The 26,004-nt window shown below is 45.9% G+C and overlaps 11 protein-coding genes across 11 annotated transcripts; 6 read left to right on the forward strand and 5 right to left on the reverse strand.

The window, feature by feature from the left end:
* Positions 1-142: 142 nt before the first annotated feature.
* EDB82DRAFT_486211 (uncharacterized protein) lies at positions 143-1,473 on the forward strand. Its single transcript, XM_025730894.2, has 4 exons — positions 143-265; positions 348-495; positions 548-1,291; positions 1,344-1,473. The coding sequence occupies exons 1-4, from the start codon at positions 235-237 to the stop codon at positions 1,456-1,458; spliced, it is 1,038 nt and encodes a 345-aa protein (XP_025589974.1). The 5' UTR covers positions 143-234; the 3' UTR covers positions 1,459-1,473.
* Positions 1,474-3,821, reverse strand: EDB82DRAFT_486212 (uncharacterized protein). The gene has a single exon (XM_025730893.2). It carries the CDS (start codon positions 3,717-3,719, stop codon positions 1,689-1,691), a length of 2,031 nt encoding a protein of 676 aa, XP_025589973.1. The 5' UTR covers positions 3,720-3,821; the 3' UTR covers positions 1,474-1,688.
* Positions 3,822-5,425: 1,604 nt separating this feature from the next.
* EDB82DRAFT_543288 (cytochrome P450) lies at positions 5,426-7,018 on the forward strand (the record flags this gene model as incomplete). The annotated part of the gene is made up of 2 exons (XM_065609373.1): positions 5,426-5,690; positions 5,748-7,018. 2 exons carry the CDS (start codon positions 5,426-5,428, stop codon positions 7,016-7,018), a joined length of 1,536 nt encoding a protein of 511 aa, XP_065465532.1.
* A 1,131-nt stretch (positions 7,019-8,149) lies between these two features.
* EDB82DRAFT_486214 (cytochrome P450) lies at positions 8,150-10,161 on the reverse strand. The gene is made up of 2 exons (XM_025730891.2): positions 9,926-10,161; positions 8,150-9,866 (listed from the first exon to the last, which is right to left on the reverse strand). Exons 1-2 carry the CDS (start codon positions 10,049-10,051, stop codon positions 8,379-8,381), a joined length of 1,614 nt encoding a protein of 537 aa, XP_025589971.2. The 5' UTR covers positions 10,052-10,161; the 3' UTR covers positions 8,150-8,378.
* Positions 10,162-10,198: 37 nt separating this feature from the next.
* On the reverse strand, positions 10,199-11,506 carry EDB82DRAFT_550502 (uncharacterized protein; the record flags this gene model as incomplete). The annotated part of the gene is made up of 2 exons (XM_025730890.2): positions 10,199-11,258; positions 11,315-11,506. 2 exons carry the CDS (start codon positions 11,504-11,506, stop codon positions 10,425-10,427), a joined length of 1,026 nt encoding a protein of 341 aa, XP_025589970.1. The 3' UTR covers positions 10,199-10,424.
* A 1,336-nt stretch (positions 11,507-12,842) lies between these two features.
* On the forward strand, positions 12,843-14,804 carry EDB82DRAFT_486218 (uncharacterized protein). Its single transcript, XM_065608263.1, has 3 exons — positions 12,843-13,716; positions 13,769-14,245; positions 14,303-14,804. The coding sequence occupies exons 1-3, from the start codon at positions 12,865-12,867 to the stop codon at positions 14,741-14,743; spliced, it is 1,770 nt and encodes a 589-aa protein (XP_065465533.1). The 5' UTR covers positions 12,843-12,864; the 3' UTR covers positions 14,744-14,804.
* A 363-nt stretch (positions 14,805-15,167) lies between these two features.
* EDB82DRAFT_520184 (uncharacterized protein) lies at positions 15,168-16,403 on the forward strand (the record flags this gene model as incomplete). Its single annotated transcript, XM_025730888.1, has 3 exons — positions 15,168-15,465; positions 15,515-15,970; positions 16,030-16,403. 3 exons carry the CDS (start codon positions 15,168-15,170, stop codon positions 16,401-16,403), a joined length of 1,128 nt encoding a protein of 375 aa, XP_025589968.1.
* A 30-nt stretch (positions 16,404-16,433) lies between these two features.
* Positions 16,434-18,053, reverse strand: EDB82DRAFT_550504 (uncharacterized protein; the record flags this gene model as incomplete). Its single annotated transcript, XM_025730886.2, has 3 exons — positions 16,434-17,339; positions 17,384-17,869; positions 17,939-18,053. 3 exons carry the CDS (start codon positions 18,051-18,053, stop codon positions 16,873-16,875), a joined length of 1,068 nt encoding a protein of 355 aa, XP_025589967.1. The 3' UTR covers positions 16,434-16,872.
* A 1,411-nt stretch (positions 18,054-19,464) lies between these two features.
* EDB82DRAFT_486221 (SGNH hydrolase-type esterase domain-containing protein) lies at positions 19,465-21,050 on the forward strand. Its single transcript, XM_025730885.2, has 3 exons — positions 19,465-19,723; positions 19,780-20,324; positions 20,372-21,050. The coding sequence occupies exons 1-3, from the start codon at positions 19,568-19,570 to the stop codon at positions 20,916-20,918; spliced, it is 1,248 nt and encodes a 415-aa protein (XP_025589966.1). The 5' UTR covers positions 19,465-19,567; the 3' UTR covers positions 20,919-21,050.
* Positions 21,051-21,067: 17 nt separating this feature from the next.
* On the forward strand, positions 21,068-22,249 carry EDB82DRAFT_486222 (uncharacterized protein). The gene has a single exon (XM_025730884.2). The coding sequence runs from the start codon at positions 21,203-21,205 to the stop codon at positions 22,010-22,012; it is 810 nt and encodes a 269-aa protein (XP_025589965.2). The 5' UTR covers positions 21,068-21,202; the 3' UTR covers positions 22,013-22,249.
* EDB82DRAFT_532514 (general substrate transporter) lies at positions 22,246-24,607 on the reverse strand. Its single transcript, XM_025730883.2, has 5 exons — positions 24,027-24,607; positions 23,881-23,972; positions 22,795-23,831; positions 22,653-22,743; positions 22,246-22,599 (listed from the first exon to the last, which is right to left on the reverse strand). The coding sequence occupies exons 1-5, from the start codon at positions 24,250-24,252 to the stop codon at positions 22,369-22,371; spliced, it is 1,677 nt and encodes a 558-aa protein (XP_025589964.1). The 5' UTR covers positions 24,253-24,607; the 3' UTR covers positions 22,246-22,368.
* Positions 24,608-26,004: the final 1,397 nt, after the last annotated feature.

Here is a 26,004-nt window from a genome sequence, read left to right on the forward strand (position 1 = left end):
CCGGCCCGGGAGCACCCCGCAGCCGGTCGGTCTAGGAGATTTGATTTGTCCGGGTCTTGGTCATATCCAGTTTACCAACGTTCCAGCTACTAGGCGGGGAATAAAGATGTTAATCCCGATTTTTAGTAGCAATGTCCAGAATAAAAAGGCTAATTATATAATTTAGCAGAGATAACTGAATCTTTTCTTATAACACTGTTCTTACCACGAATTCACATTTATAATTGCTATAAGATGTCTGACAAACCTACTTTGGAGTTCTTTGGTATGTATTTGAAAGAAAATCGTGGAAAACTATGCCTTCAGGCTCGTGGCCTTCATCTTACTGATTGAATCTCCCGGTGCAGGAACAACCACTTTTAGGCTCAAGTGGCAGTCTTTGACCATTTTTCATGACACTTGGCTCAAGAAGCCAGTTGGTATGAAGCGATATCTCGAGCTTGACGACGTCACTGCATTGGATTACATCGTTATCTCGCATGCCCATTTTGATCAGTGCGTTAAAACATGGCCTTGAGATCACACGTAAACGCTCACAAGACTTTAGTCTCCCAGGTGCGGACCAATTAGCTCTGCGAACTGGCGCAACAGTGATTGCGAACTGTGAGGCCATCAACTGCCTCCGAGACGCCGGCGTGCCCGAGACACAGTTGATCCCAGTCAGTGGAGGTGAAAGAGTGCCTCTATTCACAAAAGACATTCTCAAACAAGCTGCTGAAGGAACCATCGATCGAGCTCCAGCACCGCCAACGGCGCCTTACAGGCCCCATGTCAAGTATGCAGCATTAGCAGTTCATGTCTGGCCATCGCTGCATTCCCTCATCCCTGGCGTCACCTCACACGACTTACCTGAGCACTTCGACACGGCACAATCCTACACTGGCGAAACTACCCCGTATGATTGTTCCTTGGATATCACCAGGCTAATGCAGTATGGCCTTTTCCGGATGAAAGAGATTGCCCCGGAAGGTCAAATGGACGAGGGAATGCGCGCCTTTGCTGACTATGTGCAAGACCGCAGAACTCACGTCATGTCACACTGTGATGGCGGTCAACTCATGTACAACTTTGTTTCTGGCGAGAAGGCGATATTGTTCAACACTCACCTTGGTGCTTACGAGGGTGTTTCAAAGTCTCTGACGCCAAAGCCCACTGTTGCCATCCTTGGCGCTGGCGGGCGGGCAAATCTCAACGGGAGACCATTCCAAGGTTCAGCAGCTGAGTTCCTTACCGAACAAATCAAGTGGCTTGGAGAGCCTGCGAATATCTTCTTCTGTTTGCATGATGAGAAGTAAGTACAATACTCGAATTCTTTTTGGGGTTATATAACTAACTATTTCAAGTCTCATCAAACCTTACACAGTTGATATCACTGGGGCGAAGACGTTGATAGAGAAGGAGACGTCTGGGAAGGTTATCGACACTCAGCCTGGAAAGACATACACTTTAGACGTATAGTTTTATGCTTGGAGTTGGGCGTATCATATATAATTCCGTGAATACATCCTCGTTGCTATACTTGCTGGTAGTGATATTAAAATAACAAAGCGCTAGTCCTTACTTGGCTTCTCATATAGTATAACGAGTATTGTTTCAACTATCGTCTTTCGAAAATGAACGCCAATCCAATTTATTATTCCGATTTCTTGAGATAACTAAAAAAACTCCTCTTTCTTCTGGAAGTGTACCTAGAGCCAGCCGAAACTGGAGAGATTGAAGGTTTCGGTGTTTGAAATATCCCCAAAATCAGACAAATCAGTTATCTGTGACCCCAGTAGGAAGTCTAGCGATAGATCAGTCGAGCTTCCACCGCTATTGTCTGTCTCTGTCTCTGTCTCTAAAGAAGACCCCTCTGTCAAATAGCTTGTTGATGAAGAACCGACAGGGCTTTGGAACACCAACTCATCGATATCGCCAGTGAACCATGCGTTCTTTTTACCAAATGTTGTACTTGGTAAGGGTACTTCTTCATTCAAACATCCAAACAGGTCAGTCACCAAATGGCTTTTCTGTTTAACGATACGACTGTTTCGTTGCTCAATGTACTCGTTACACACAGATTGAAGCTGCTCCAAGACTTGGCGGTAATACCTAGCAATGTCGTCATGCAACTCAAACTTCTTCAGTAATTTATCTGCTGTTTTCAAATTCCCTCGTAGGGGAAATACTTGATCGAGATCTGCAAATGTGGCAAGACCAAGCGTCAAGGCAGCAGTGATTGTCGAGTGGACCACGAATGGTAATTGCTTGGGCAAATCTGTTCTTGGTAGAAGTGCTTCAAGTAAACCGATGCTTCGAAGAGCTGAGTCAACTGAGGCGTAAACGAGAGCAGTATCAGAAACTGAGCCTGATGATTCGGAGTCTTGGTCTCCATCAGGCCTGGCGCGTACTATCCGAGCTTTCACCCGTTCGAGAAGAACAGGGCGTGTCAGCAACATGATTGACCAGTAGTATGACTCCTTCATATGACAAAGTCGAAGGTTGGGTTCATCATCGTATTTTTCAAGAATGTATGCCGCGTCGATTCCATCAGCCTCTAGGCCCCGGACCATGCGTTTTGCCCACAAGCGATGCTCCTGAGTCATGTTCGCGATGAATTCTTTTGAAATAGCGGAAGTCCCATAAACCTCTTTCAGGACGGTGCCAATGATAGCTGTCATGTCGATGGCGGAAGAATATCCCTGTTCCATCTTTGTGTTACGAGTCTCGGTTGTGCAAACAGGCCGTCCTAAAGAACCACTGATGAAGATATCCATCATCCGCAGTGCCTTCCACAGCCGGTCGCGAAAACCAAAGCTGTCATTATTCATAGGAGGTGAGTGATTAGGTAGATGAAGACCCATAGAGCATGCTCCACGGCATGCAACTCCGATAGAGTGGTAAGCAGCATCTCGCCTCCCCGTATGGAGATGGTAAAAAAAGATAAAGCAATGACACAGGATGGACTTGTGATTGAGCCGCTCTTCGGAGGCTAGCTTAATGAGAAATGCCGCGTAAGAAAAATACGCATCGGCAACTTCAACCTGGTCCCCGGGACATTGCAGTGCACCGTTCGCAAGAACCAAGTAGCAAAAGGCGGTCGAAAGGTCTGGAGGTTGGTCGGAGTGTTCGAGCCACTGCAAAATTTCGGCCTCAAGGCTGTCTTTGTCACAAACACCAAGCAACCCATTTGTCGCTCGCATACTCCATCTGACGAAATATTTGGCTTCTGCGATGCCTGGCTTGGGCGGAGGGTCTAGAATGGTAACCAAAGATATGGATGATGGAGTAGCAGTGTTGGGATCGGTGTGGTATTTTATCGGATGGTCGACAAACGGACACGATCCCAGAGTTTGGGCAACAAGATGCTGAATCTGCTGGAGAAAAGATTCATTTGCCGAGTCTCCGAAAAAGACCATGTCCCCCTTCTCGTCAAAGACAAGACTACAAACGTTGGAGAATGGGCTACCCAGGAAGTCGCCAGTCTCGCAGCGTGCAGTCTGTGTCGAAACAGGAGTTTTGGGCGTAATCCATTTAAATTTTGTTGAGCGCATGCGAAGACTTTGGTTCGGAGAAGACGTCTCTCTTTGTCCTGAATAGTGACATTCTGCGGCAGGCCGTCTTGCCGAGCATCTTCGGCAAGGGGTCTTACCATCGCACCGCTCTTTGCGACGTTTGCAGTTGTCGCAAGCCATAACACAACGACGGCGCATGTCGTCACTGACTTTTTTGGTGGGCATTTTTCTTTATAGCTTTGCTTTTTAAGTCGGTAGTCAAGTAATTGTATAATACAAGATCAACCGAGATCTGAGAGACGGAGATACTATTACTTATTTTCCTTCGGATATGGGGCCGCAGCATGGTATTAACTGAATAATATGGAGATAGACCCTACCAAAGATGTCGATCAAATTGCGGGGAAGATGGACTAGACAATGCCTCGTTGGTTAGTTTGTCTGGTGAATGAGGACATCCGTAGGTACCTAGTCGGAGAAGGCGCACTGATTCACAATGATTCACTTCGCTTGAAACCACGAATGAACTACTGCTCTCTTTTTGCTTTCTCATGGTGTTGATATTAACACGCTCAATAATTATGAACTTTAAAATCACTTGCATACCTTATTTTTTGTTCAAGACATCCCTTTTATGCGTTTTCAACTTGTCAGCATCCTACCCGAGACAGTCGATAACTAGATGCCGCTAAACATCGAGAATAATCTTGCTTCCGTCTGGGTAACTAGACAGTTCCGAGTCAAGAGCAATTTGCCAACCTCGCTTAGGTCTGGGACTTTCAACGGACTTTGGAGAAAGTCCATAACGGAGTCCGACGGAGCCATTCTCCAGTTTTATTTACGTGGTAGAAATGCCAAAGATCCATTTTTAATTCCTGAAACTCATGTGTCAGCGGCTTCTCGCATAGCCAGCCAAGCCGCGAGTCAGTGCGGCCATCACCGTCATCGCCTTACTTCTAGTAAAATATTTCTCCTATAGGCAATACTGACTTTGCAAGGCGTAACGGGCTATCGAATTAAATTTCGTATGTTTCCATTGTCTAGTACTCATTAACCTCTTGACGGTTTTTGCCTTGAACTTTTGTGTAAGTTGCAATGTGCCACGGCGGTTCGTAACCTGTATAGAACCCCAGTCCATAATTCCTTGGCATTCGTATTGATGCATGAATAACATTGACTAACTCGAACAGTACCGGACATGCAGCATGTTAAAAGAGTTGGCAAGTTGAGATTAGTCTCAAATCTGATAGATGTGCTGTTGAAGAAGATGCCTATGACTTTGCGTCATTAGCTTCTGTAGTGTAGAGTACCGAGACTAATTCGACATCCTGATTTCAGTAAATTCCCATCGTCTTGATCGAGAGTTGCCAGGGCATCAAATGATGACAGACTTGTTCCATTATTTTTCTTTAACCAAAACGTTGACAATAATATTTATCTTGACATGATGTCTAACCGGGAGAAAAAAAGGAAAGTGTAGATAACTTCGAAAACAATATCCCCAATTGGGACTTTAATTATATATATCCCATTAGTAGCTAGGTTAAATAGGTTGGCCATTACCGGATCCACTGTGCCCTAATATTGCATTGCCGACCGCCTGTTAGAGAGTGAGGACGTCCTATCACTGTCTGAGACGGATTGTGGCCCAGGAAGCCGGCATCCGAAGGTTGGTGTTTAAGTCAAAACCAGGGTGCATCTGGTCTACTATCCGGACATGTTGATGAGCCGGCCCATATCCGGTGTCCGAGAATATTCGATGGCTCTAATACATCGGTGGAGACCATAAGAATATCTACAATAGACTGATCTTGATAAGATGGGTTCAACAGCACTCATTTATGTCCTGCTATCACACACATCCTGTCTTCATATCTGAAGTGCCATAACTTCCATTTGGTTTCAAACAGTTTTGTTTCATACAAACACCCATGGATTCGTCGCCTTTTCCGATTATAGCCCAGCTTCGGGCGTTAATCGGTGATAGCAAGAGGCAGGATGTCATCTGGGGCCTTGTTATCTTAGCCGTGGTATACCTCGCATATATGGTTATTGACGGAGTATATAAGCTCTACCTACACCCTCTAGCTAGATTTCCTGGTCCAAAAGAGGCTTGTTTATCCCAAAGATGGCTCTTGCGGGTATCTGAGGGGGGCAACCCTGAGCTTGTCTTTGATATTTTACACCAGAAATACAGTCAGTTGGCCATTTGATCCTTTTGCACCCTCAATCTACTCACAGTAACACAATTAGACTCGAGAGTAATCAGGATAGCTCCAAATGAGCTACACATCGACGACGTCAAGATATACAAGGAAATTTACAACCAAACCTCGACTTACGTCAAACATCCCGACTTCTATGCCGGATTTGGTACACCACATTCTGTTTTCGTCGAACATGATCCCAATCTCCACAAACAACGGCGACGACGTCTCAATCCGTACTTCTCCCGAAGGGCCATAGGACAGCTGGAAACGCTACTAAAAGACAAAATCGAACAACTGGGGAATCGCATCGATGGTCAGAAAGGCCCTTACAATATCTTTAACGCTGTGAGGTGCACGACTGTTGACATCATCTCTCATTACTGCACTGGGAAGCCTCTTGGCCAACTCCAAAACAGCGATAAAAACTTCAACGGTGATTTTTTGGATGCATTTGATTCCCTCGCCGCCTCTCTCTGGACATTCATGTATCGGCCTACCCTTAGGTTGGTCATGTTAAGCATACCACAAGCTCTAGCCAAGATTATGAGTAGGGAGGCACGGTTCATGATGAATTTATATGGCGTATGTCACAATGCAGCCATCAACTTCAAAAGGAATCCTCCCAAGTCTACCGAAGAGGCAATCTTGAGCAGCCTGTCTGATCTTGATGAAAAAGAAATGGGGGCTGAGACAGTCGATTTGCTTGTTGCTGGGTCTGATACCACAGCGTACACACTGGCAGCAGCTGTTGTACAAATCTGTCAGAACAATCAGGTCAAGAAGAAGCTTGTGGAAGGTTTAGCTAAAGGAATTTCTGATACCAAGAACTTGCCGTCGCTTTTGGAGTTGGAGCAAATTGTGTACCTGAACGCCACAGCCCGTGAAGCCATCCGATTCGCCATTGCAGCTCCCGGGAGGTTACCACGTGTCGTTCCACGGGACAGCAAACCTCTTATTGTTGATGAGCAGGTAATCCCCGCCGGAAGCGTCGTTGGCATGTCGGCATACACCATGAACTTCAGCAAAGAGCTCTGGGGTGATGACGCGGCCGAATTCAATCCAGATCGCTGGCTGGGTGATGGTGGAAAGAGTCTAGACACGAATATGTGTTCATTCTCGAAGGGCCTTCGAAGCTGTCTTGGGCAGAATCTTGCATTCGCAGAGATACATTACATTCTGGCTTATCTCTTTTCCAAGTATGACATTGATTTGGTCGATAAACCGGACGACATTGAGGTTTACGATCGGTTTACAAATTATGTTACCAAACATGCTATCATGGTAAACATGAAGAAACGCAAGCTTTCAAAGTAAACTAGATATCCGTCAGGGCCCAATGCAGTCTTACCATTTAAAGTCTGAATTTCAATGACATTTCTTTTCAATTAATAGCTTATTGTCTTCAGCGCATCAACCTTTTTAGTCTCTTCTTATCTGGTCTATTGAGTCCGTTGCACACGGTGGTGTTTCTGCTTCAACCTCGCTCGGCATATGTCGCCTCTAAAATCTAAGCTAATATCGTGGGAGGATCAAGACACGGGGTACAGGTGCAGGGTGTTTTCCCAGCGAATAATGCATGCTTGCTCAAAGTTGAATTGAGTCAGGCCACAATCCTGGTTCAAGAATAAGGACTCTCATCATGCAAGGTTTATGAGCGCATGCATGTAATAAAATATCTTTTTGTGAGACGAACCGCAAAATGCTCCTGATGTTATTAACAAAGGTCGCAATGACATGCTTGATTAGCACCGATAGTTGGTGAAGCGTGATTGCGCGTCCAAAATACTCGTGATTAAAGTGTACTCAGGCATTCTGCATCATAGTGTTCTTGGTCATAGTCATTGATCAAGTCTAACTATAGAGACAATGAATCATAACCGTCATGGAGAAGTAAGTGTATATAGACAAAAGATATCGCTCATGACTGATTATACCTCCCAGTTCCACCAGCACCAGACAAAATACAACCTGTCACACATCAGCAGACAAACTAAATTCATCCATCCATATCAGACATCCAGCATAACTCAGACAGCCACTAATCTCAACTAAAAAGAATAAAGAAAGAAAGGGGGGAAATGTGCACGACTACATACATGTCCGTCCAGTGCTAACGTTGCGCCAACGAAATCGGACAGTATGATAAGAACGAAGGATGCTATGATCCTGAACGCAATAACCATAACATAAAAATTGAACATGACATTGAGAAAAGCCGTAAGGTGTGTACGACATGCTATAACAAGCAGATCAACGACGAGCATGGGGAGCTAGCTGTATGGCAGGGACGACTGGACGGTGGAAGGCCGAAAAAGCCGGACAACACTTTGTGATTGGGACAATCATCCAATGGCATGTGCCACGTTGTGAAACAGAGACGATTATGTCTCGAGAACAGAAAAAAAAAATAGTGGTGGTAGACCATAGAGAGCAGCTATTAAACGGGTCGTCAGGGGGACATTAGTATTGCGATAAAAACTGAATCAAAAGCTGTTCAGACTATCTATAAAAGTCATGGATCTACATATCCGCAATGGATAAATAATGACAACCTAGCACAGCGCCTAGCGTTTGGCTTACGTTCACGGCAATGTTCAGGTTCTCTAGCATTTTTCGTCTTGAAGTTCCAGCACTTATGTTCTTGTATATGTCACAAAGCCTGGCATCTGTACTCCTAGACCTGTCGTATTTTTACCCTGACGGGCATCCCCTTACTCGGATGCGCTGTGAGCTCACCAGGCATGTGTGCCTGATATGCTTGGTAGCCACATAACCTATCTTCGGTATCCTTGTACGCAGGAACAATCTCCAAATCCCTAACTGTCATTGCAAGAAGTAACCGTAACTCGGTTAAAGCAAGCTCCTGTCCAATACAGCCCCGAGGACCCAGCTCAAACGGACGATAAGCAGTTCGATGGAAGTCGTGCTCCAACCAACGCTCTGGCATGAACTTGTCAGGTTCAGACCAGAAATTTGGATTGCGATGAATGGCCTTGCTTGCTGAGAAGAGAATGAAACCATCAGTAGGAAGTTGCTGTCCTGTTTCAGGATGTCGGAGGAAGAACGTCGGAGAACCTTCTCGACAGGAGCCAATTGGTGGTTCGAGTCGGAGGGTTTCCTTGATGATCGCTGTGGTATAAACGAGTTGATTCAAAATCGTAGGTGATTTGGAGATTACTGATGTTGCATCGTTGGGATCAGGGCCAAAGACTTTGTCATGCTCTTTACGCAGCTTTGCCAGGACATCTGGATGGTTATGAAGATAGTTGTAAACAAAACAGAGCGTGGACGCGGTAGTGTCATGGCCGGCAAAAAGAAAGATCTTGAGGTTCTCAATCGTCACATCAAGAAACTCATTGTCGACGCCAGATTCAGAATTGCTTTCCTTCCCAGTATCCTTTAGATATGTACGGATAGCAAGGCCATTGACAGTCTTCGGCCCTTCAATGCGCTCATGATTCTCAAGTTGACTCTCGATTAGCGGTTTCAACTGGTTTCGCAACTTCTGGTTCAAACTTGCAAGACGTCTACCTCGGAGCGGGTTTAGAAGACGGCCCCAGTTAGGCGGCGACCAATCGGTGACAAGAAGCGCAATGGCGCCTTTCAGAGTAGGAAAGATCTTGTCGTCTGCACCAGATTGGATCCCTAGACTTTGACCCAAGACAGAACGCCCGATGATGTCACATGTCGCCTTCATCACACAGTCTTCCAGAGGAACAACTTGGTTGTCTTTGGCTACTTGTTGTAGATATTCCTTCCAAATCGACGCTTCTTCGATGAATTCGGGGACCAAGGCTGATATGTTCTGTGTAGAGAAGCCGGGGTTGAAAGTCGCTCTCCATTTTTTCCAATACGACCCCTCAGCCAAAACAAGGTCTTTCAGCCCAGTCAAGGGTCTAAACTGGCCTCTGATAATCTCGTGCTTTGGACGCGACGTCTCCTGTGTAAATTGTGCTGCTATGTCTGGATGGAATGTAGCCATCATGGGCCAGGAGATAGGCCACAAGTCAATGTAGCAAACGCCAAGTTCGGCGATATCCGGATATTCGCGAGCGAGAAAATCTGGCATCAACTGGCCATGTACATCTCCAGGGTAGAGTACCATAATCTTTCCCACGGCGATCAAATTTCCAAGGAGCCAAGAATGGTCCGGTAATGTTGGCTACGCAAAGTCAATAAGGAGAATTCTCTCTATGCAGATAGAAAGATGTTTCAACCGACAAGATTGTACTTCTCTACAGTTCGACGAAACCATAGCCGATGTCGATAAAGCCTAACGACAAAGTAGCCGATTGATGTCAGGAAGAGGATTCCTGCCCACCTCAGGGCGATGTCACCTCGAGCCATACCTCTTGGAAGCGAAACAAAAATAACAAAGGTCTAGATGTAAAGAATGACGTTCAGCATAGATGTTGAGAGTAAAAGTCCGAAGTTAATTGTATGTTGGTTCTCTTAGGATTTCTCTGGTAGTTAGTGCTTATGCCATGAAATACGGCAGAACGTTTTCCCATCATGACTGGCCAATTAGAGAAGGTTTCTTGCTCAAATGATAGGAAGTTAAACAGGGATTAAATAAACTAAACAGTGGTTCATCTTCTTAGATTGCAAGGCATACATGAGGACATGAGTCGGGTTAATGTCAGTAGAAGGAAACAAAGATTAAATCCATTTTTCGATAACGAACAGCCTCTGTCGAGACCAGTGATCTACCATTTTACTGTCAGCCTGGGAAAACGTCACCAATAAAAGGTTGCCACTGCCTCTCACACCAATCCCAGAACTTCCCGGTATATCCAAGTCCACCTGCGGACTGAGGAGTCATGGCTCTTATGATGTCTCTGCGTGGGCAATCATCATCTGGACGTATTCGTCCCCAAGGAATGACGTAACACCCATTATTCTCGCTGGTGATATCGGGTGATAGGCCAGAGTACAGCTCAGTGTAAGCTCCAAACTTCGGATCATGGAGGAAAGCTTTCATCAAGAACATGGCAACAGCTGGTGTACCAGCGTATGCCCCGGCCTTGAGATTTCCTGGATTCTGAGTGATGCTAATGATACCATCTTCAGCATAGCGGTTTGTCATTTCGCGACTCAGCATCCAGTTCCCCATTTTTGAAACACCGTAGTTCTGCACTCGGTCAGAACTACCTTCCTTGAGAAAATCGAAGTCGATGCCATTTGTTGGTGTCACTGCTTCCGCAAGAAAGCCAGACGTCCAAACGACCCGAGACGACTTTCTTACCGAAGACGCAGCAGCAGCGCGTAAATGAGGGATGAGCAGTTGAGTGAAGAGCAAGGCTGCGACGCAATGCATGCCCACCATTGGCTCGAGACCTTGTTTCGTTTTCGCCCCAATCTCGACTGCGGTACCTCCAGTACCTGCATTGTTCCAGAGCACATCAAGTTGACTTTCCTGCTGAGCAAACGTTTCGGCAGCGTTCGTGACGCTCTCGAGATCATTTAGATCTAAGCACAGCGGCTTGATCGTTCCGGGATTCGATGGTGGAGGATTGAGCGATGTGATGGTTTTGATGGCACTCTCGGCGCGATCCTGGAAAATTAATTAGTAATTAACTCTCTTCCGTTCTGTCAAGATGATGTCTTTACAATTGATCGCGAGGTCATATAGATTGTTGCACCTGTTCCATAAAGCATTTTGACCAGCTCGTATCCGATGCCGGCATTCCCGCCCGTGACAATGAAGACTCGTCCGTTCTGAGCTGGTACATCCTGCTCTGTAAATCTCGGCTTTGGGGGAAACCATTGCGCCCGCCAATTGCTCAATGAAGCGAGCACCATGATGATTTCACGACGAAGATGATGACACGGTAAGTGTAACGTTCCCGGTGATCCAGGCAGTAGTAGATTACAGATATGTAGAAATAAGCGTGAAGATGGGTGAATACATCGCGATGGGGGAAAAAATGATTGCGCGCTGAACGTCAGTATCTATTTATAATTAGTCTTACGCCATGCGCTATGAGACGCAACCAATTGGTGTCAAAGTTACACGATGCCCCTCAGTTATGCTGACGGGCTGATAAGAAGCCCGGCTCCCGAACACTGGCACTCACATCTTTATATTGCAGTCTGAGACCGATCTAACCTCAACTGCCGAACCCTCTCAGATCGAATGTTAATTTGGTTCTAAATCGACCTTGTTCAATTGGTAGTCATGTGTCTGATAAGGACCTCAAACGCGGCCATTTAGGTGTTAGCTTGCCGAGACAACCTTAGTATCGGAATAGTACTTGACAGCCAGCACATCGTGCAGCGTGACGCAAACACACAGCCTCACTTCAGCCCCTCTCAGGGCCTCAAAAAACTCGACTCTGTCATGTCAGCTTGGTCACTCAACGTGTGACTAGACGGGGACTTGAAATATTTCTTTCTTTAGCCCCAAGCTCCTGGTTACTCTCTCCCACATCTCGAAGACCCTCAAATTACATCAAGATGAGCAGAAGCTGCTGTGTTGTTACTAGGTTCGGACCTATCTACCTACATGTTGACTGAATTGGGGCTGGGCAGCTGCGGTACTTCAATGCCAAGTATCCGAAAATTTTAGCTTTTGCCTTATGATTCGGAACCTAAAAACACTGAGCGATCGACTTGGAGTTCTGGCTGAGCAGAAGTTTGAGGTCTGGGTGAGATCCAGGTACAAGAGTTAGTTGTAAAATTTGCACAAACATTACGTTCCGCTATGTTAGATTGCGCATCAATAGAAGGCCCGATGTGTGTCTAAGAGTGCACAAATGAATCTCTTCAGAAGGATTATGTAGCTCGTAAATATTTGAATACAACGGCTAAGCCGCTGCGATAGCTAGTGTCCCATGTATCAATCGAGATCCGTTCTCGGGTTTGCATCACCTCTTAGAATTGCTTGGAACATAAATTCTGTTTTTTTGCTCTACTTGTGCACACATGACTAGTATTCTCGTCTCATATGAAGGGCTGGGCCTTCACTTGATGGTAGATTGTATGGCCACTGATTACTTTATGCTAATTCCAACATGACTCCCGGAACCTGTTTTCCGAATCCGTTGGCGTACTGCCGAAACATATCTGACTGCATAGCATGTAACCAATGATAGACAAGAAGGTCTTCAAAATACTATCCACCTCAGAGCGCGATTTTCCTGAACCTCATAATTGTAAGCATGTGCTATCAATTGACAGAGTTCTACTCGGCATGTCGCTGTATTTATTATATCCATGCTATCGATCGCTGTGCGTCCTTTGATCGACCGGGTCATGGTGTTCAAAAGCGCAGCATCCTCGTCGGTTACGCCTGCTCATCGCACAGTTCTTCTTATGCATCTTTCAACTCGGCTAAAGAGAACGATGGAGCCGATGAAAGCCAGATATCGGACGATGACGAAGTCGCGTCTGTATTCAGCCAAGCCTCAGCTCCTTCTACAAATATAACATTCCCTGATGACACGAAGCAGGAAGCCTCGGATATGTTATTTCAGGAATTGCTCAACGAATTCAGTCTCAGACATTTATGGCCACAGATCGTGAGGATATCTCAGAGTCAGGATGTAGCCATCAAGACTATCGCGAGGTATCTGTCCCGTTTCTCTCGGGACTTGAGGACCAATGCAACTAGCCGTCTGCATAAGGACGCGGCAAGATTCGTCGGTTTATCTCGGCAAACCGTTGCTGACCGCATTGTGGAATGCCACATTAGCGAGCTCATATGCACAGATGAGTTAACATCTGTTGTAACGACGAAAGACATGTCTCTGGACGGCGTCATTGAGGAAACTGAAGAGATAGAGGATCCGGACTCAGACGGGAAGAACGTGATTTACGAGAACGTACAACAATTCATATTTGAAGGAGCATCGTTTCAGAGCTTTGTTTCATCTCTAAGGCTCTTTGCATCCACTGACACCGAGTCATCATCCGAGTTAGGCTATAACGCCAGGCAATACTTCAACTACATAGTTTCAAAATACGGGAAACGTCCTGCGATACACCAACGGACTCGTGTATCTTGGTCATGTGCATGTATCCCATCCGCAAACAAAAGAATATATCTACTAACGACTGACATAGAGATGTGGACAAATGGGATACGACGATTACCACGAGAGGCGATCAGGCGCAATTGAAGAGTTACAAGCCTTGCTAAAAGACTACGAGGAGATGAATCTTGAGCTTGTAGATAGCACGGGGCCAACGTCAGTTAGACCGTCTACGGGGAATCTCTCCTCCATCATGAAATGTTTGTTCCCCGTCTCTTTCTTCAAAAAGACGTCAGGAAAGCTACCTACTTTTAACCAACGCCAAAAGCTTGGAGAAGCCTGCCATACTTCGTCTTCCACACAAACGTCAGCAGTCGATCCAAAGCATAGGTTTCTCATAGTGTGCGCCCCATTTCAGAGGCAGGTTTCGAAGGCGCACCAGCCTGATATTTGCAAGATTCACTCAGACCGCGATTTCTTTCAGGCATTACGATACACTTATTCCGGCTCACGACGTGCCTTAAGATGGCGCTGGCTTCGGCGCGTATCATCCATAGACTTCGTCAAAGTATGATATTTCCTTCTCACAATAATAACCTCTGTGTAAGCTGACCCGGAGACTTAGTTTGAGATCTTTTCGAGCGAGATCGTCAACATCCAGCAGTGTCCTTCGCTGCCTGGAAATCAAGAAAGAATGGAATATGATTTTGAACAATGTGACACAAGTCCACCTATCGGGCCAAACCTTTTATCACATTTGTTTGAGAATCCAGATCACGCAGAGGTTCTACCCGTCTTGTTCAACAGGATACCAAAGAAATTGGGAAAGAAGCTCTGTGCTTGTCCTAGGAAAGGGAGCTCAGTTGGGTGGGGTATCAGATTTGTCGAGGGACTTGATCCGTTCGCCGTATTTATTTGCGGGTGTGTGGGCTTCGTGGTGTCCTTAGCTGTTTCTCTGATCTATACACTTGTGATGGATGACATACAGGGTGGTTTCGCTATTGGCGCACATATGCTGGCTTTCTTTCTATTTTGCGGAGGTTGTCTTCAATCTGCACTTGGGTGATGTTTTTGAGGGTCAATATCATAGCACATTGGAGATCTATAGTAATGTGACCATTGAACCCATTTTTAAATTTTATAACTGATTTTGTCGGTCGAGTAAACTCGCTTATTATTCACCGCATGGCCCAGATTCCAATTGTTCAAGGTTGTCCCGCCTGGCTGTCACTAGTCTCTGGAACTAACGAAATACCACCGTGCTCACGTATCCATCAACCTATTAACTACAATTTAACCCTTGTTGTAAATCTCAGCTGAAATGGAAGAAAGCCTAATGAACAATAATTTAGATCTCGACCAATCTTTTCCGCAGTTAGTAGTTTCTGATCGACTTTGGAAGAGGTCTAGAACTGCGAACAGAATAGTTATATGTCTTACCTATCCGTTCTTTAGCGATGTCAATTGAGACCCCCAAGATACATGTCAAAATGGTTGCACTCAAACCTGCTCTTCTTGTTCTTTTCGCCATAGGCAACGAGGCCCTCGCGGTCACAAGTGACATTCTCTGCACTAGCAAACTTGGTACTGCCAGCATTGCGTCCAGTAAAATCCCCCGGGCTACTACCACCATCAAAAGCCAGGTCACCGTGATCAAGAGGGTTATCCGCAAAGCCAACGTTATTGTGGTTCCTCAACCTCGTACAACAACCGAGACCGAGACGGCAAAAAGAACTATCACCACAGATGCTGCACCTGAGGTCGAAATAGCAACAAGCGTCGTCACTAGTAAGGATTTCAAGTGCCACAAGGCAAGGGGTATCACTGACTGTCTTAGGCATGCAAACCCAAAAGATAATTTCCTATACTACAACAACTTCAACTTCGACTTCATATACAACCACAACAAAGTGGACTACGAAGACTGTCGCCGCCCCTGCAGACTTTAAGTTCCTCCACAGCTATGACAGCCAGTGGGTACCCAAGAAACTTAAGGTCAGAAAGAACCAGGATGCCTCTCCTGTCATTCAACCCAACTCTTTGTATGTCCAGCGAGTGGACTGTACCAAAAGGGTTCCCTCGACTATTATTAAGACTGTCACTACTACCGTCCCGGGTCCTCGTAGAACACTGGCGCCTAAGACAAAGACGAAAATGACCACAACCACTGAAATTTCCACCCAAACAAACTATCCTCCCAAGGTTACGCAGACCACAATCGAAACCGTCTCACCGATAACAGTAGTCAGAGAAACAGTTACTCGCCAGGCTGCATCCGTATCTACCGAGATAGGTAAGTCCAGTGCAAAGAATTGCCAAATGAAACACAAACTCTAATTTTGGAAACTCTAGTTACTGTTGAGACTCTTTTACCTGCTCCAGACTTTTACGAGGCCTGTGGACAGGATGCCTTTGTGTCAAGTGCAAATGGTGGTAATGGGATTGTTCTGTCGCCAAATCTATCTTCTCAAACAGAAGGTATCACCGGCGAGGCAGCTAAAGGAGCTTACAACTGCTGTGTCGAGTGTATGAAGCGACCCAACTGTTTACTGAGTAAGGTATCTGGCGATGGTACTTGCTTTCACCACGTGTCCTATGCAACCCCAAACGTTTGTCCCAATGGCCAGACGATGTGGTCTTACTACTATTCATATCCAAACAGCGCAGCGGTGTACACCTTTACGAATGGCCCTTGTGGGAGAATGGAGAACATGGGCTTACAGTAGTTATTTGGAAAGAGGGTATTCAGAATTCGAGGACTGACTTCGACTTAATTGATACGTATCATGTTCCTGACGAACTACTTCCGCACGAATGCATAATATTTCTACCTGCCTGACTCTCCGTAGTCGTGTTCGTGGCCGCATTCAGTTTTTTCATGATTCCTACTGCTGGAAGGTTCATGATAAGCACAGACTTCTTGTCTGCCGCATCAGCTCTCTGATTTTCCATCGACCTTAATCATAAACATCACTCCCTCAACCAACACTGCGATCGGTTCTGTCTGTGACTGGATACATGAGAAGGATAATCATGCAGTTAAACATTTACGACGGGGCGTAAGAGAAAGCCATAATAGTCATATAACAAGATTTATATCGCTCGTCATGGTCTCCTTGCAGTATTTCCATGAAGTTCACACTCGATAGAAACCGACCGAAGTTCCCCGAAGTATATCACAAGCCCATTCAGCCATTATTCAAATTCATGGTTTTTAGCTTGAGTCTCCAAGTGAGCGATCATAGGCTCTAGCAATGTCTGTAGACGGCATTGGTGCGTCATGAGTTGTTTGGGCAGGTCTTTCGGATACTTCCGATACATCTCCTCTTTCAGCACCCAAACATTATCTTTAGGCTGCAACCCCGAAGAATAGAATGAAGAAGTTGCCTGCTGTGTCGTAGTTTGTGGTGGGAGATATAGTGGTGGCGAGTCAAAGCTTCGCACTGTTTTGAACGCCGAGGAAAGACTCATCTTTGGGAAAGCTTCTTTGGGCGTAGATATGAGCAATTTCAGGTCCTTCATATACTTTAGCAATACCCCAATCATCACAGACGTACATTGGGGTGCATGGCAATGGCTTCCTGAGCATAGTCTGTCCAAGGAGGCATGTAGCCAATCAGCTAGATCACTGAGAAAATCTTGTCTCTTCTTCTCAATTTTATCTGCTATGGTTAGAATCGCATATACAAACAGGAGGTGCACATACCGATGATGTCTGAGATAATGGGGAGCTCCAGACTATCTATGTGTCCGGTGCTTTCCATCAATGCAACGTTTGTCGCCATATTAAGACATTTATCAAATTTAAACACGGATGCAACGAAGATCCACTGGATCAGCTCGTTGCACATGTGACTGGGAATAGGTTGGAAAATTCGACTCTTCCACACTTTGGCAAAGAAAAACAGAGCTTCGTGACACTGAAGATCGTCCACAACTTTACCAATCGAGACCAACATCTCGAGCGTGACATCGTCCGGCAGATCCTGATTTTGTGCATGTATAATCCGTAAGACGATTCCCAGAGCTTCAGGGTCAAATAGAGGCTCCATTTTCCAGTGATAGCAGCCATCAATCTCAGATTTCTGGGTTTCGAGATACTCTCCTTGAAACATCCTTCTCGCGCGTCGAGACGCTACTGTAAGATGGCTTCTGGATACCTTGAACCGCAGTTCTGTTACTGGATCCGTCCCTACACCAACAAGCAAGATCGGTCAGTTGTATGTTAATAACGTGATGCTTTTCGGATTGTAGATCTAACCTTCATGTCTTTGGGTAGTCTCGCTAGCATCCGCGCTCTCTGATAATGCGGTCAAGCAGGGTATGATTATCAGAGTGTCCCCATCAGTGTCAATATTTTCGTAAAGTACCGTCATAGCTGAGGATGTTGTTATTTTATTCATCAAGGAAAACTCTTCTCTGCGGGGCGCGGACTTAATAGGCGCAAAGCAAAGTAATTTGCTGGAAACTGTGGTACCAGCCAGATCAGCTACGATGATAATTAATGAAAAGCAATACTTCGATGTTAAACAGCCACGAAGAGACCTAAGGAAGAGGGGAACTCGTCAAGATGCAGAAATACATAGACCATTGATCGCTGGTGAATGTCTCCATATGTACGTTTTGCTTATATCACGTGCTCCAACTGCGGAGCAACCTCAACATACAGTTTTGATGTTTAATGAGGATCATGTTTGCTACAAATGGATGCATGATGGTAGACGGCAGGTTGAGGCACTAAGATTGGGTTGGTAACATCGATTTAAACCCTTTACGGGAAGTCTGGCAAGGCATCTGCTCTCATTTCTCAATCCAAACCTGCATCACACGAGATTTGTCTGCTTTAGTGATACTTTTATGTGTCACACCATTCATTGTTAGTATATAGATGCGGCCTATGCAAATTTTCTAGGACAAACTTCATATTCAACGTCCAAGCACACTGGTGCAAGGCAAAACAGCATCTATTGGCCAAAGGCAGAGCCGTATAACTATTTCTTAATCTCAACAAATCTGATATTAACCTCTTCTGTGTTTTGGCGTAGCCCTTCTGGTGAATGCGACAGGCAACGTGGTGCAGCAGCTACAGTGCCATCTCTAGCCAGAAGCACATAGGTACATGATTGCTTATAATTGACTGTATAGTTGGGGATGAAATACAACATGTCTTTCCTTTCACGTTTGCTGATTGACCCAGAACCAGATAGACAATATGGCGATTATGCCCGTTATCATCATTTTAAGCCATTGTTGCATATTTGTCATATCTTTCCTTTCACTGCTTGTCTTCTATGCATAGCTACCCAGCGCTCCCGTAGTTTCGATGCAATAATATAATCTAAACGCACAAATACACGCAACACGTTGCGTTGACCATCTCTGGCAGGTGCCGACAGTAGCGAGATGGATCCCCATGCTCAGAAGACCAATATGGCCGCTAAGTCGAAGGGACAGAACACAAATGTGGGTTATTTACCTCCCGCCAGATTTACACATACATGTTCCCCTTTCATGATACAGGTAACACTTTCCCGGATATTCGGCTGCCAGGCTGTTTATTTATTCGAGGCAGATCCGAGATGAATGATGTTGCTGTTGTGTGGGGTCGTCAAGTTAACTAGTCTAGGTAGTCTAGGCTATAGACAAGTACAGGGTTTCATTCAGGCCAAGCTCCAAGTGGCATTGCGGAGGTACAAGATCCATCAATTGGATTAAATAACCGTCGGCAAAAGTGGTTTCAGACGTCGATCCGCATGATTTAGGCTAATGGGCTATTCTAACTTGCCACTATTATAACATATCACTATTCAACATCGTCGTCCCATCTTAAACTTTGATCGTTACCCACCTGGCCATTCGTGTTTCTGATAGGTAGTACAATCTTGTAAACATGTTTGGTGGTATTACGACAAAGGCTCTGCTTATAGCCGGTCTGGCTTTCTCAGCCACTGCCGCACCGAACAAGAATGAGAAGCGCCATTGGGTTGGCTCATGGGCGTCTATGCCCCAAGAAGTTGAGCCTGCGAATCTTGCTCCTTCTCCTTTTGTGAGTAATCCATATCTTTAGGTGGTTATACTATCGTTGCTAACAAGATGTGAAAGGGAGGACCAGATGCTGCTGCTCAATTCTTCAACACTACGCTTCGTCAGACATTTCACATGTCCATTGGCGCCGAGAAAATTCGCATTAGATTCTCCAACATCTTTGGAAAGACGGATCTGCCCATTGACGCAGCTACCATCGCTCTCCCCGTTGGTGGAAAAGCTGGTGTTGGTGAAATCGACGCCAAGACCGCCAAAACGCTCAAGTTCAACGGAAAGAAGTCCATCTCAGTGCCAGCAGGAAAGATTGTCTACTCTGACCCAATCGACTTTAAGCTGAAGCCTCTGTCCAATCTTGCTTTGTCTGTGTACACCGAGAAAGGTCAAGCCGGAAATATTATCACTGGGCATCCTGGCAGCAGAACTACCTCTTGGATGCAGAAGGGCAACCATGTAAATGCTGCTTCTGTTTCCGGAGGAAGCACCAAGCATTGGTACTTTGCTAATGGTGTTGATGCTTGGGCTCCTGCGGATCACTTTGCTGTTGTTCTCCTAGGTGATAGTATCACTGACGGACGAGGAAGCACTGATGACTCAAATGATCGGTGAGTAAACCTTACAACCTGACACTACCTTGACTTACCATTTATAGTTGGTCCGATGCGCTTGCTGCCCATCTCCAAGACTCAGGATTAAAGAACGTCGCGGTCAACAATATGGCTGCAGGTGGAAACGCCATCCTCCAAGGTGGTCTTGGCCCTCCTCTTCTTACGCGCTACAAGCGCGATGCTCTTGAGCAACCCGGTGCCGAATTCGTTGTCATTTTCGAAGGCGTCAATGACATTGGTCCATCCGCCACAGACGCCGCCACTCAAAAGAAGATCAAGAATGGTCTCATCGCTGCTTACCAACAAATCGCGGGTGATATCAAGAAGGCTGGTATGACCAGCATTGGAGCCACAATCACACAAATGCTCGGAAACCAGTACTATGCTCCTGAAAGAGAGGTTACGAGGGTTGCTATCAACGAGTGGATTTTGAGCAATGGTACCTTTGACCACACGGTTGACTTTGCTTCGTTGATTGGAGAAGGAGATAAGCTATTTCCTCAGTATGATTCTGGAGATGGCCTACATCCCAACCCGGCTGCGTACAAATTGATGGGCACCAAGTTTCCCATCAAGGTCTTCAAGAAGTAAGCGGTACCGGAAGGATTTTCTAAAGAGTTGTTTCTTCAATGAGCCGTCTACTGTATTCTCTCGTATTTATAGGTCTTGATGTAAATATTACTTATTCTCCAGGTCTTATTATCAAGAAGCTACTGAATCTGACCTCTTTATAAAGTTTCCGGATCTCTGATACGGCAAATTAATCAGCCTATCGGTCATGTTACAAGTGTCCGTACGTTTTGCCAAACTCTCCGACTTGATGGCCGGTCGGAGACTTCACTACCCACCGGAGCCTCGATTATAAAAAGGCACATATGACCACGTTTACATCCGTACATCACCACAGACTTTCATATACAACAATAGCCTTCGCAATAATGAATCCTCCACTTGAGCTGTTCGTCCTTTCATGGGGTGTTTACCCACGCCGAGTTCTGATCTATCTTGCTGAAAAAGGCCTTCTCAATTCCCCACTCATAAAGATCACTGAAGTTACCACTGATAACACCGGAAAGTTATCTGCGCCTGGTAAACCAAGCGGATCAGCTCCCGTGCTACGACTTCCTGGTGGATCATTTATCAAGCAATCGGTCGCAATCCTCGGATATTTTGAAGATATTTGCCAGGATCCCAAGGAAGATTGGGAGGTTGAACTTGCCAAGAACACCAACGGCAGTATGATAGGAGACACGGCAGCAGAAAGAGGCCGAGTTCGAGATATGTTGTCTCTCGCAGACGAAATCACTAACCAGTTCGGCTTTGCTTGTCACAAAGGCACTGCATTGTTCAAGGTGCTCGAAGAAACACATCCTATTACCGCGAAACTCATGCTCGAGTATTGCTACAAGAATTTGAAACTGTTGGACAAGTACTACGAAGGTGACGGACGTTTGAACGGCAGCAGTGATGGTGATCGGATCAATGTCGCCGATTGCGTGTTGTACTCGGCCTTAAACTTTGCCAAAGACGTGTACGGTTTCGACCTTCTGTCCGATCCTGAGGTGGTTAACTTGCGAGCTTTCTACGAATGGTTTGGAAAGAGGGAAAGTGTCCAAGTGGGGGATGATCACCATGTCCCAGGGTGGATCAAAGAATTGGCTAGTCAGTGGCTTCCTGTAGAATGAGCGTCTGGCTGGACGGCAATGGTTTCACTCACGTTTTCTGCACATTTCAAGTACCGACACAGTTGCTACCTCTGTCCCCAACGCCAAGTCTGGTCAGCAGCTTGGCAGGTGGAGTTTGTTGCCGAGGCATTATGGATCTACAAAGAATGTTTACCAATTTGGACAAAGCTCCGTCTGAGGTTGGTCTCTAACCTGCATGATTATCTCACGGGAAAGAAAGCACGAGACCATTTCATGAATTCAATATATCATTAAGTTACGTTATTATAGATAAGAGACCATTTCTTGAATCACAAGCAATGCAGAAATAGCCCAATCGTCCCGCTCCAGTAAAGCATTGTCTTGGAGCACAAGATCTATTTACCACCAGCCTTCTCTACAGTCTCAACTGTGGCTTGATCGGTCTTGTTAAGTTCATCGAGGACATGCTCATCAACAGACTCGTGGAAGACGTCGACCTTTGTGGTGGCGAACTTGCGAGCACTGATACCCTTCTCGAACAAAACACCGAGCTCGGCAAAGGTACGGCCGTTGGGTTCGGGCAGGCGGAAGTAGGTATAGATGATGCAAAGGAAGCAGATACCGCCCTGAGAAGAAGAATTAATACATATTTATTGGTGCGAGAACTGATAGGACTTACCCAGAAGAAACCGGTAAAGTTGCTCCAGTCCCAAGCAGTGGGGTTGAGCATGTAAGGAGCCAGAACAGCATTGACAATACCGACAATACCACTAAGAATCTGTTAGTTGCTTATTCACAATATTGCTGCGGAGGAGACTCACTAGAAGATACGGCCAAGAGCAACAGTCTTGATCTGAAGTCTTCGAGAAGGAAGCTCACTAACGAGAGAGTAGGCCACGGAACCAACAGTAAGCTGGTAAACAACAGCCCAACCAATCATGAGACTTCCAGTAGCAAGAGCACCCTTCTCACGGTCAGCCTCGGGGACAAGACCAAGAAAGCCAAGAATGCAAAGGACAATGCAGAGACCGCACAGTCCATAGAGATAGAGAGTACGGCGACCAATTCCAAGAGTCATCAATCCCCAAGCACCAAACACACCAATCATGTTGATGGCATATTGTCCAAGAGCAAAAGAATAGGCGTGCTTGGCGGACAGACCGGCTTGTTCAAGGAAGTAGGTAGAGTAGTTAGAAAACGAGTTTCCGCTGAGGTTCTGCATAGCCCAAACCATACAGACGATTTCTGTTCGACGACGGTTGACGCCCTTGAAACAATCGATATATGAGCTTCCGCTGGTGAGCTTCTCCTCGAGAGCGGTTGTGTGTACCATCATAGCCACGGTCTCGTCTGCGTCGAAATCCGTGTCGCGGTTAAGGCTGGTCAGTCTCAAAAGACTCTTCTTAGCATCTGCGACACGACCCTTGCGAACAAGCCACCAAGGACTCTCGGGCGCAAGCCAAAGTCCAACGATCAAAGGAAGAGGCCAGATCCACTGCAGACCGTAGGGGATTCTGTAAGCCCACTGATCCGTTCGACCGATCATGGATCGCAATATTCCGATACCAATCTCTTGTCCCAGACCCCAGCAGAAGTTGACATATGTGGTAAGGTAACCTCGGAGGGCGATAGGGCAGACTTCAGAGGCGTAGGTGACGCAGATGGTCTGGAAGATACCCCATGGCAAACCACAGAGGATTTCGGCGGCGAGGAGCATTTGGACATTTTGAGCGGTGAAGAAGAGGGTGATGCAGCCCGAGAGCCAGATGAGACATCCGATGATGGTGTATCGATAACCGAAACGCTCCGAGAGCCAACCGTTGAGGAAGAGACCGATAATGGAACCGACGTTGGCACCCTAAATAGGTCAATTAGCTGTAAGATTTTGAAGTTGGGAGCATTCTTACATTGCTAAGGCCGGCTTGCCATGCTGCTGACACTTGATACGTTCCGTCGGGCTGAAGAGTTCCGTACTTCTTATTCCATTGGGGAAAGGCGTCTAATTGCGATTGTTAGTAATTGCGACGCGTAATTGGTTCCAATAAATACTTACAGAAGTTGTTGACGAGTACAATGTCAAATCCTTCCATGACAATGCATGTAGAGATAAGAATACTCCATGCGACAGCCTTGGGATACAATTTTATGCCCTGCATAAGGGTCATATTTTGTTCTTTATTCGCAGCCGAGCGCGCATGATCGATAACATCGGGATGGGTCTTGCTGGGGTCTGTGTCGTGAGCCACTGGGGCAATAGCCGAGACTTTTTCGTCCGACATGTTTGTTGTATGATACCCACGATCAGTAAGTGATGTGAGATGAAGAAGAAAAGAAAGTTGATGCGGGGAAAGGAGATGTTTTTGAGGATCTGGGGAAAGATGGAGAATTTCAAGGGGCGGCCCCAATATTCTTATTTAAGATAAGTAAAGATGCTGGGGAAAAGAGGGGAGAAGAGAAGATGGGTTTGGTCGGCGAGCTGCCCGGGGAACAATTGCTCAGTCTTGCTTGGCTTGTGCGGGATGTTGCCCTGAATAATACTAGCTCCGTCTTGTCCAAACGTTAGTCGCTGAGAAGAGGAGGTCATCAGTCAATTACACAGAAGTCGTTGAGTATTTATATTCCTAAGAATGGAGGACAGGATATCCTGTTCTGTATCTCTTCTGCAGTTTCTGAGATCAAACATGATACGATTCACCGCTAGATGATATGACAGAATCTTGGAGAATAATCTCAATCGCATAAACTCATTCTCTCAGAGTCCATCCAATTTCTCCACAGACCAAAACATACTCCAGCTAATCTGGGGGTGGAGAGACCGACACCTCTACAACCAATAACAACACTCTGATAGCCAATTTTCACTGCTAATAAAGTGGATCAGAACGCTCTCGAACAAACCAAGTCAACAATCCAATCTCAATCGTCTCCATACCCAAAAACTTGGTACCAAGCGGGGACTTTCTCGGTCTCATTCCGCACCCTTTTCGTGGGCGGTCACAAACGTTAACAGCAATTGAGTTAGAATGAGGTTTGGTGAATCCACGACTCGTGATTAAACGGCGAGAACCCCGTGAGTAGCGCGGCTGAGAAGTCCGTTGTCCAGAGCCTAGACTCCAGATCTACCAGCCGTCTGGGGTTGTTAGATCATGTTTCCCCGCGGTTTACACCTGTCGAGCCCGAAATGCACGAATGGCAGCTCGGTTGAAACGTTCTCCTCAAAGTCTTGAAGTAGATTAGGGTTCAATCTATTGGTTCATGGTTTATCAGATCTCGGTGCGACTTTGCGAAGCATTCGGCACATGCATGTCACACGTGGCATACCTCGTTATTGCTCAACCATTCTTGGCATAATTTAGATGACATATGATAGAGTCAAAACATTCACTCCTTGTACTGGAATCTTTACCGAGGTCTGAAGATGTTGGGAGAGAATGAAGATGACGACATCTCCTACCCTACACACAGGGACATGCCCGGCTTCTCAGCACCATATTACAAGAAGGTAAGTCTATAGATGGTGTTGTTTTAATGAAAATGAAACCGAAGATTATGCTATTACCCTGTACAGATCAGTGTGTTGAGGTTTAAGTCGCCCCGACAGAGCAACACTCATTCATCTTCGGTTGGCGACGGCTGAAAGGAGGCGACAATCAAGTCGATGAAAATGCCTCATGCCAAGGCGAATATTCAGGCGCATTCAATCGGCTCTTGTAATTGACGTTGGTGATTGCAATCGAAAAGTCTATGTCTCAAGAATGTGTCGATCATTCACTATCCTTTCCCAACATTGAACTGTGAAAGAAGACAATGGTCTGGCTCACATTCCCCGATTTAATCTGATAAGATAAGATGATACATAGAAAGATAAGATAAAACCAACACGAGTCACTCACAAAACCCTTGTTGTTTCTTGTCGCTGCCACGCTTTGTTGGTGGCATCACGTAAGCCAGTATTAGAGTCGAAAAGACCAGATCCTAGTATATTCGTGAAGGAAAAGCGGCTTTATTTAAGCTGTCCCGTTTCCCCTTAT

Source organism: Fusarium venenatum (assembly GCF_020744135.1).
Source record: "Fusarium venenatum strain MPI-CAGE-CH-0201 chromosome Unknown EDB82scaffold_1, whole genome shotgun sequence".
In the NCBI taxonomy this organism is placed as follows: domain Eukaryota; kingdom Fungi; phylum Ascomycota; class Sordariomycetes; order Hypocreales; family Nectriaceae; genus Fusarium; species Fusarium venenatum.

Excerpts from the sequence above, each read along its gene's own strand:
- EDB82DRAFT_486222 (XM_025730884.2), top strand. The coding sequence starts at position 21,203 with ATGACCACGTTTACATCCGTACATCACCACAGACTTTCATATACAACA.
- EDB82DRAFT_486218 (XM_065608263.1), top strand. The coding sequence starts at position 12,865 with ATGTGCTATCAATTGACAGAGTTCTACTCGGCATGTCGCTGTATTTAT. Across the intron at positions 13,717-13,768 it reads CTCGTGTATCTTGGTCATGT|AGATGTGGACAAATGGGATA; the intron begins GCATGTATCCCA and ends CGACTGACATAG. Across the intron at positions 14,246-14,302 it reads CATCCATAGACTTCGTCAAA|TTTGAGATCTTTTCGAGCGA; the intron begins GTATGATATTTC and ends CCGGAGACTTAG.
- EDB82DRAFT_486214 (XM_025730891.2), bottom strand. The coding sequence starts at position 10,051 with ATGGCTCGAGGTGACATCGCCCTGAGGTGGGCAGGAATCCTCTTCCTG. Across the intron at positions 9,867-9,925 it reads CTGTAGAGAAGTACAATCTT|CCAACATTACCGGACCATTC; the intron begins GTCGGTTGAAAC and ends GACTTTGCGTAG.
- EDB82DRAFT_532514 (XM_025730883.2), bottom strand. The coding sequence starts at position 24,252 with ATGTCGGACGAAAAAGTCTCGGCTATTGCCCCAGTGGCTCACGACACA. Across the intron at positions 23,832-23,880 it reads GGCAAGCCGGCCTTAGCAAT|GGTGCCAACGTCGGTTCCAT; the intron begins GTAAGAATGCTC and ends TGACCTATTTAG. Across the intron at positions 22,600-22,652 it reads ACTTTACCGGTTTCTTCTGG|GGCGGTATCTGCTTCCTTTG; the intron begins GTAAGTCCTATC and ends TCTTCTTCTCAG.
- EDB82DRAFT_486221 (XM_025730885.2), top strand. The coding sequence starts at position 19,568 with ATGTTTGGTGGTATTACGACAAAGGCTCTGCTTATAGCCGGTCTGGCT. Across the intron at positions 19,724-19,779 it reads ATCTTGCTCCTTCTCCTTTT|GGAGGACCAGATGCTGCTGC; the intron begins GTGAGTAATCCA and ends AAGATGTGAAAG. Across the intron at positions 20,325-20,371 it reads ACTGATGACTCAAATGATCG|TTGGTCCGATGCGCTTGCTG; the intron begins GTGAGTAAACCT and ends TACCATTTATAG.
- EDB82DRAFT_486211 (XM_025730894.2), top strand. The coding sequence starts at position 235 with ATGTCTGACAAACCTACTTTGGAGTTCTTTG. Across the intron at positions 266-347 it reads ACCTACTTTGGAGTTCTTTG|GAACAACCACTTTTAGGCTC; the intron begins GTATGTATTTGA and ends CTCCCGGTGCAG. Across the intron at positions 1,292-1,343 it reads TTCTGTTTGCATGATGAGAA|TCTCATCAAACCTTACACAG; the intron begins GTAAGTACAATA and ends AACTATTTCAAG.
- EDB82DRAFT_486212 (XM_025730893.2), bottom strand. The coding sequence starts at position 3,719 with ATGCCCACCAAAAAAGTCAGTGACGACATGCGCCGTCGTTGTGTTATG.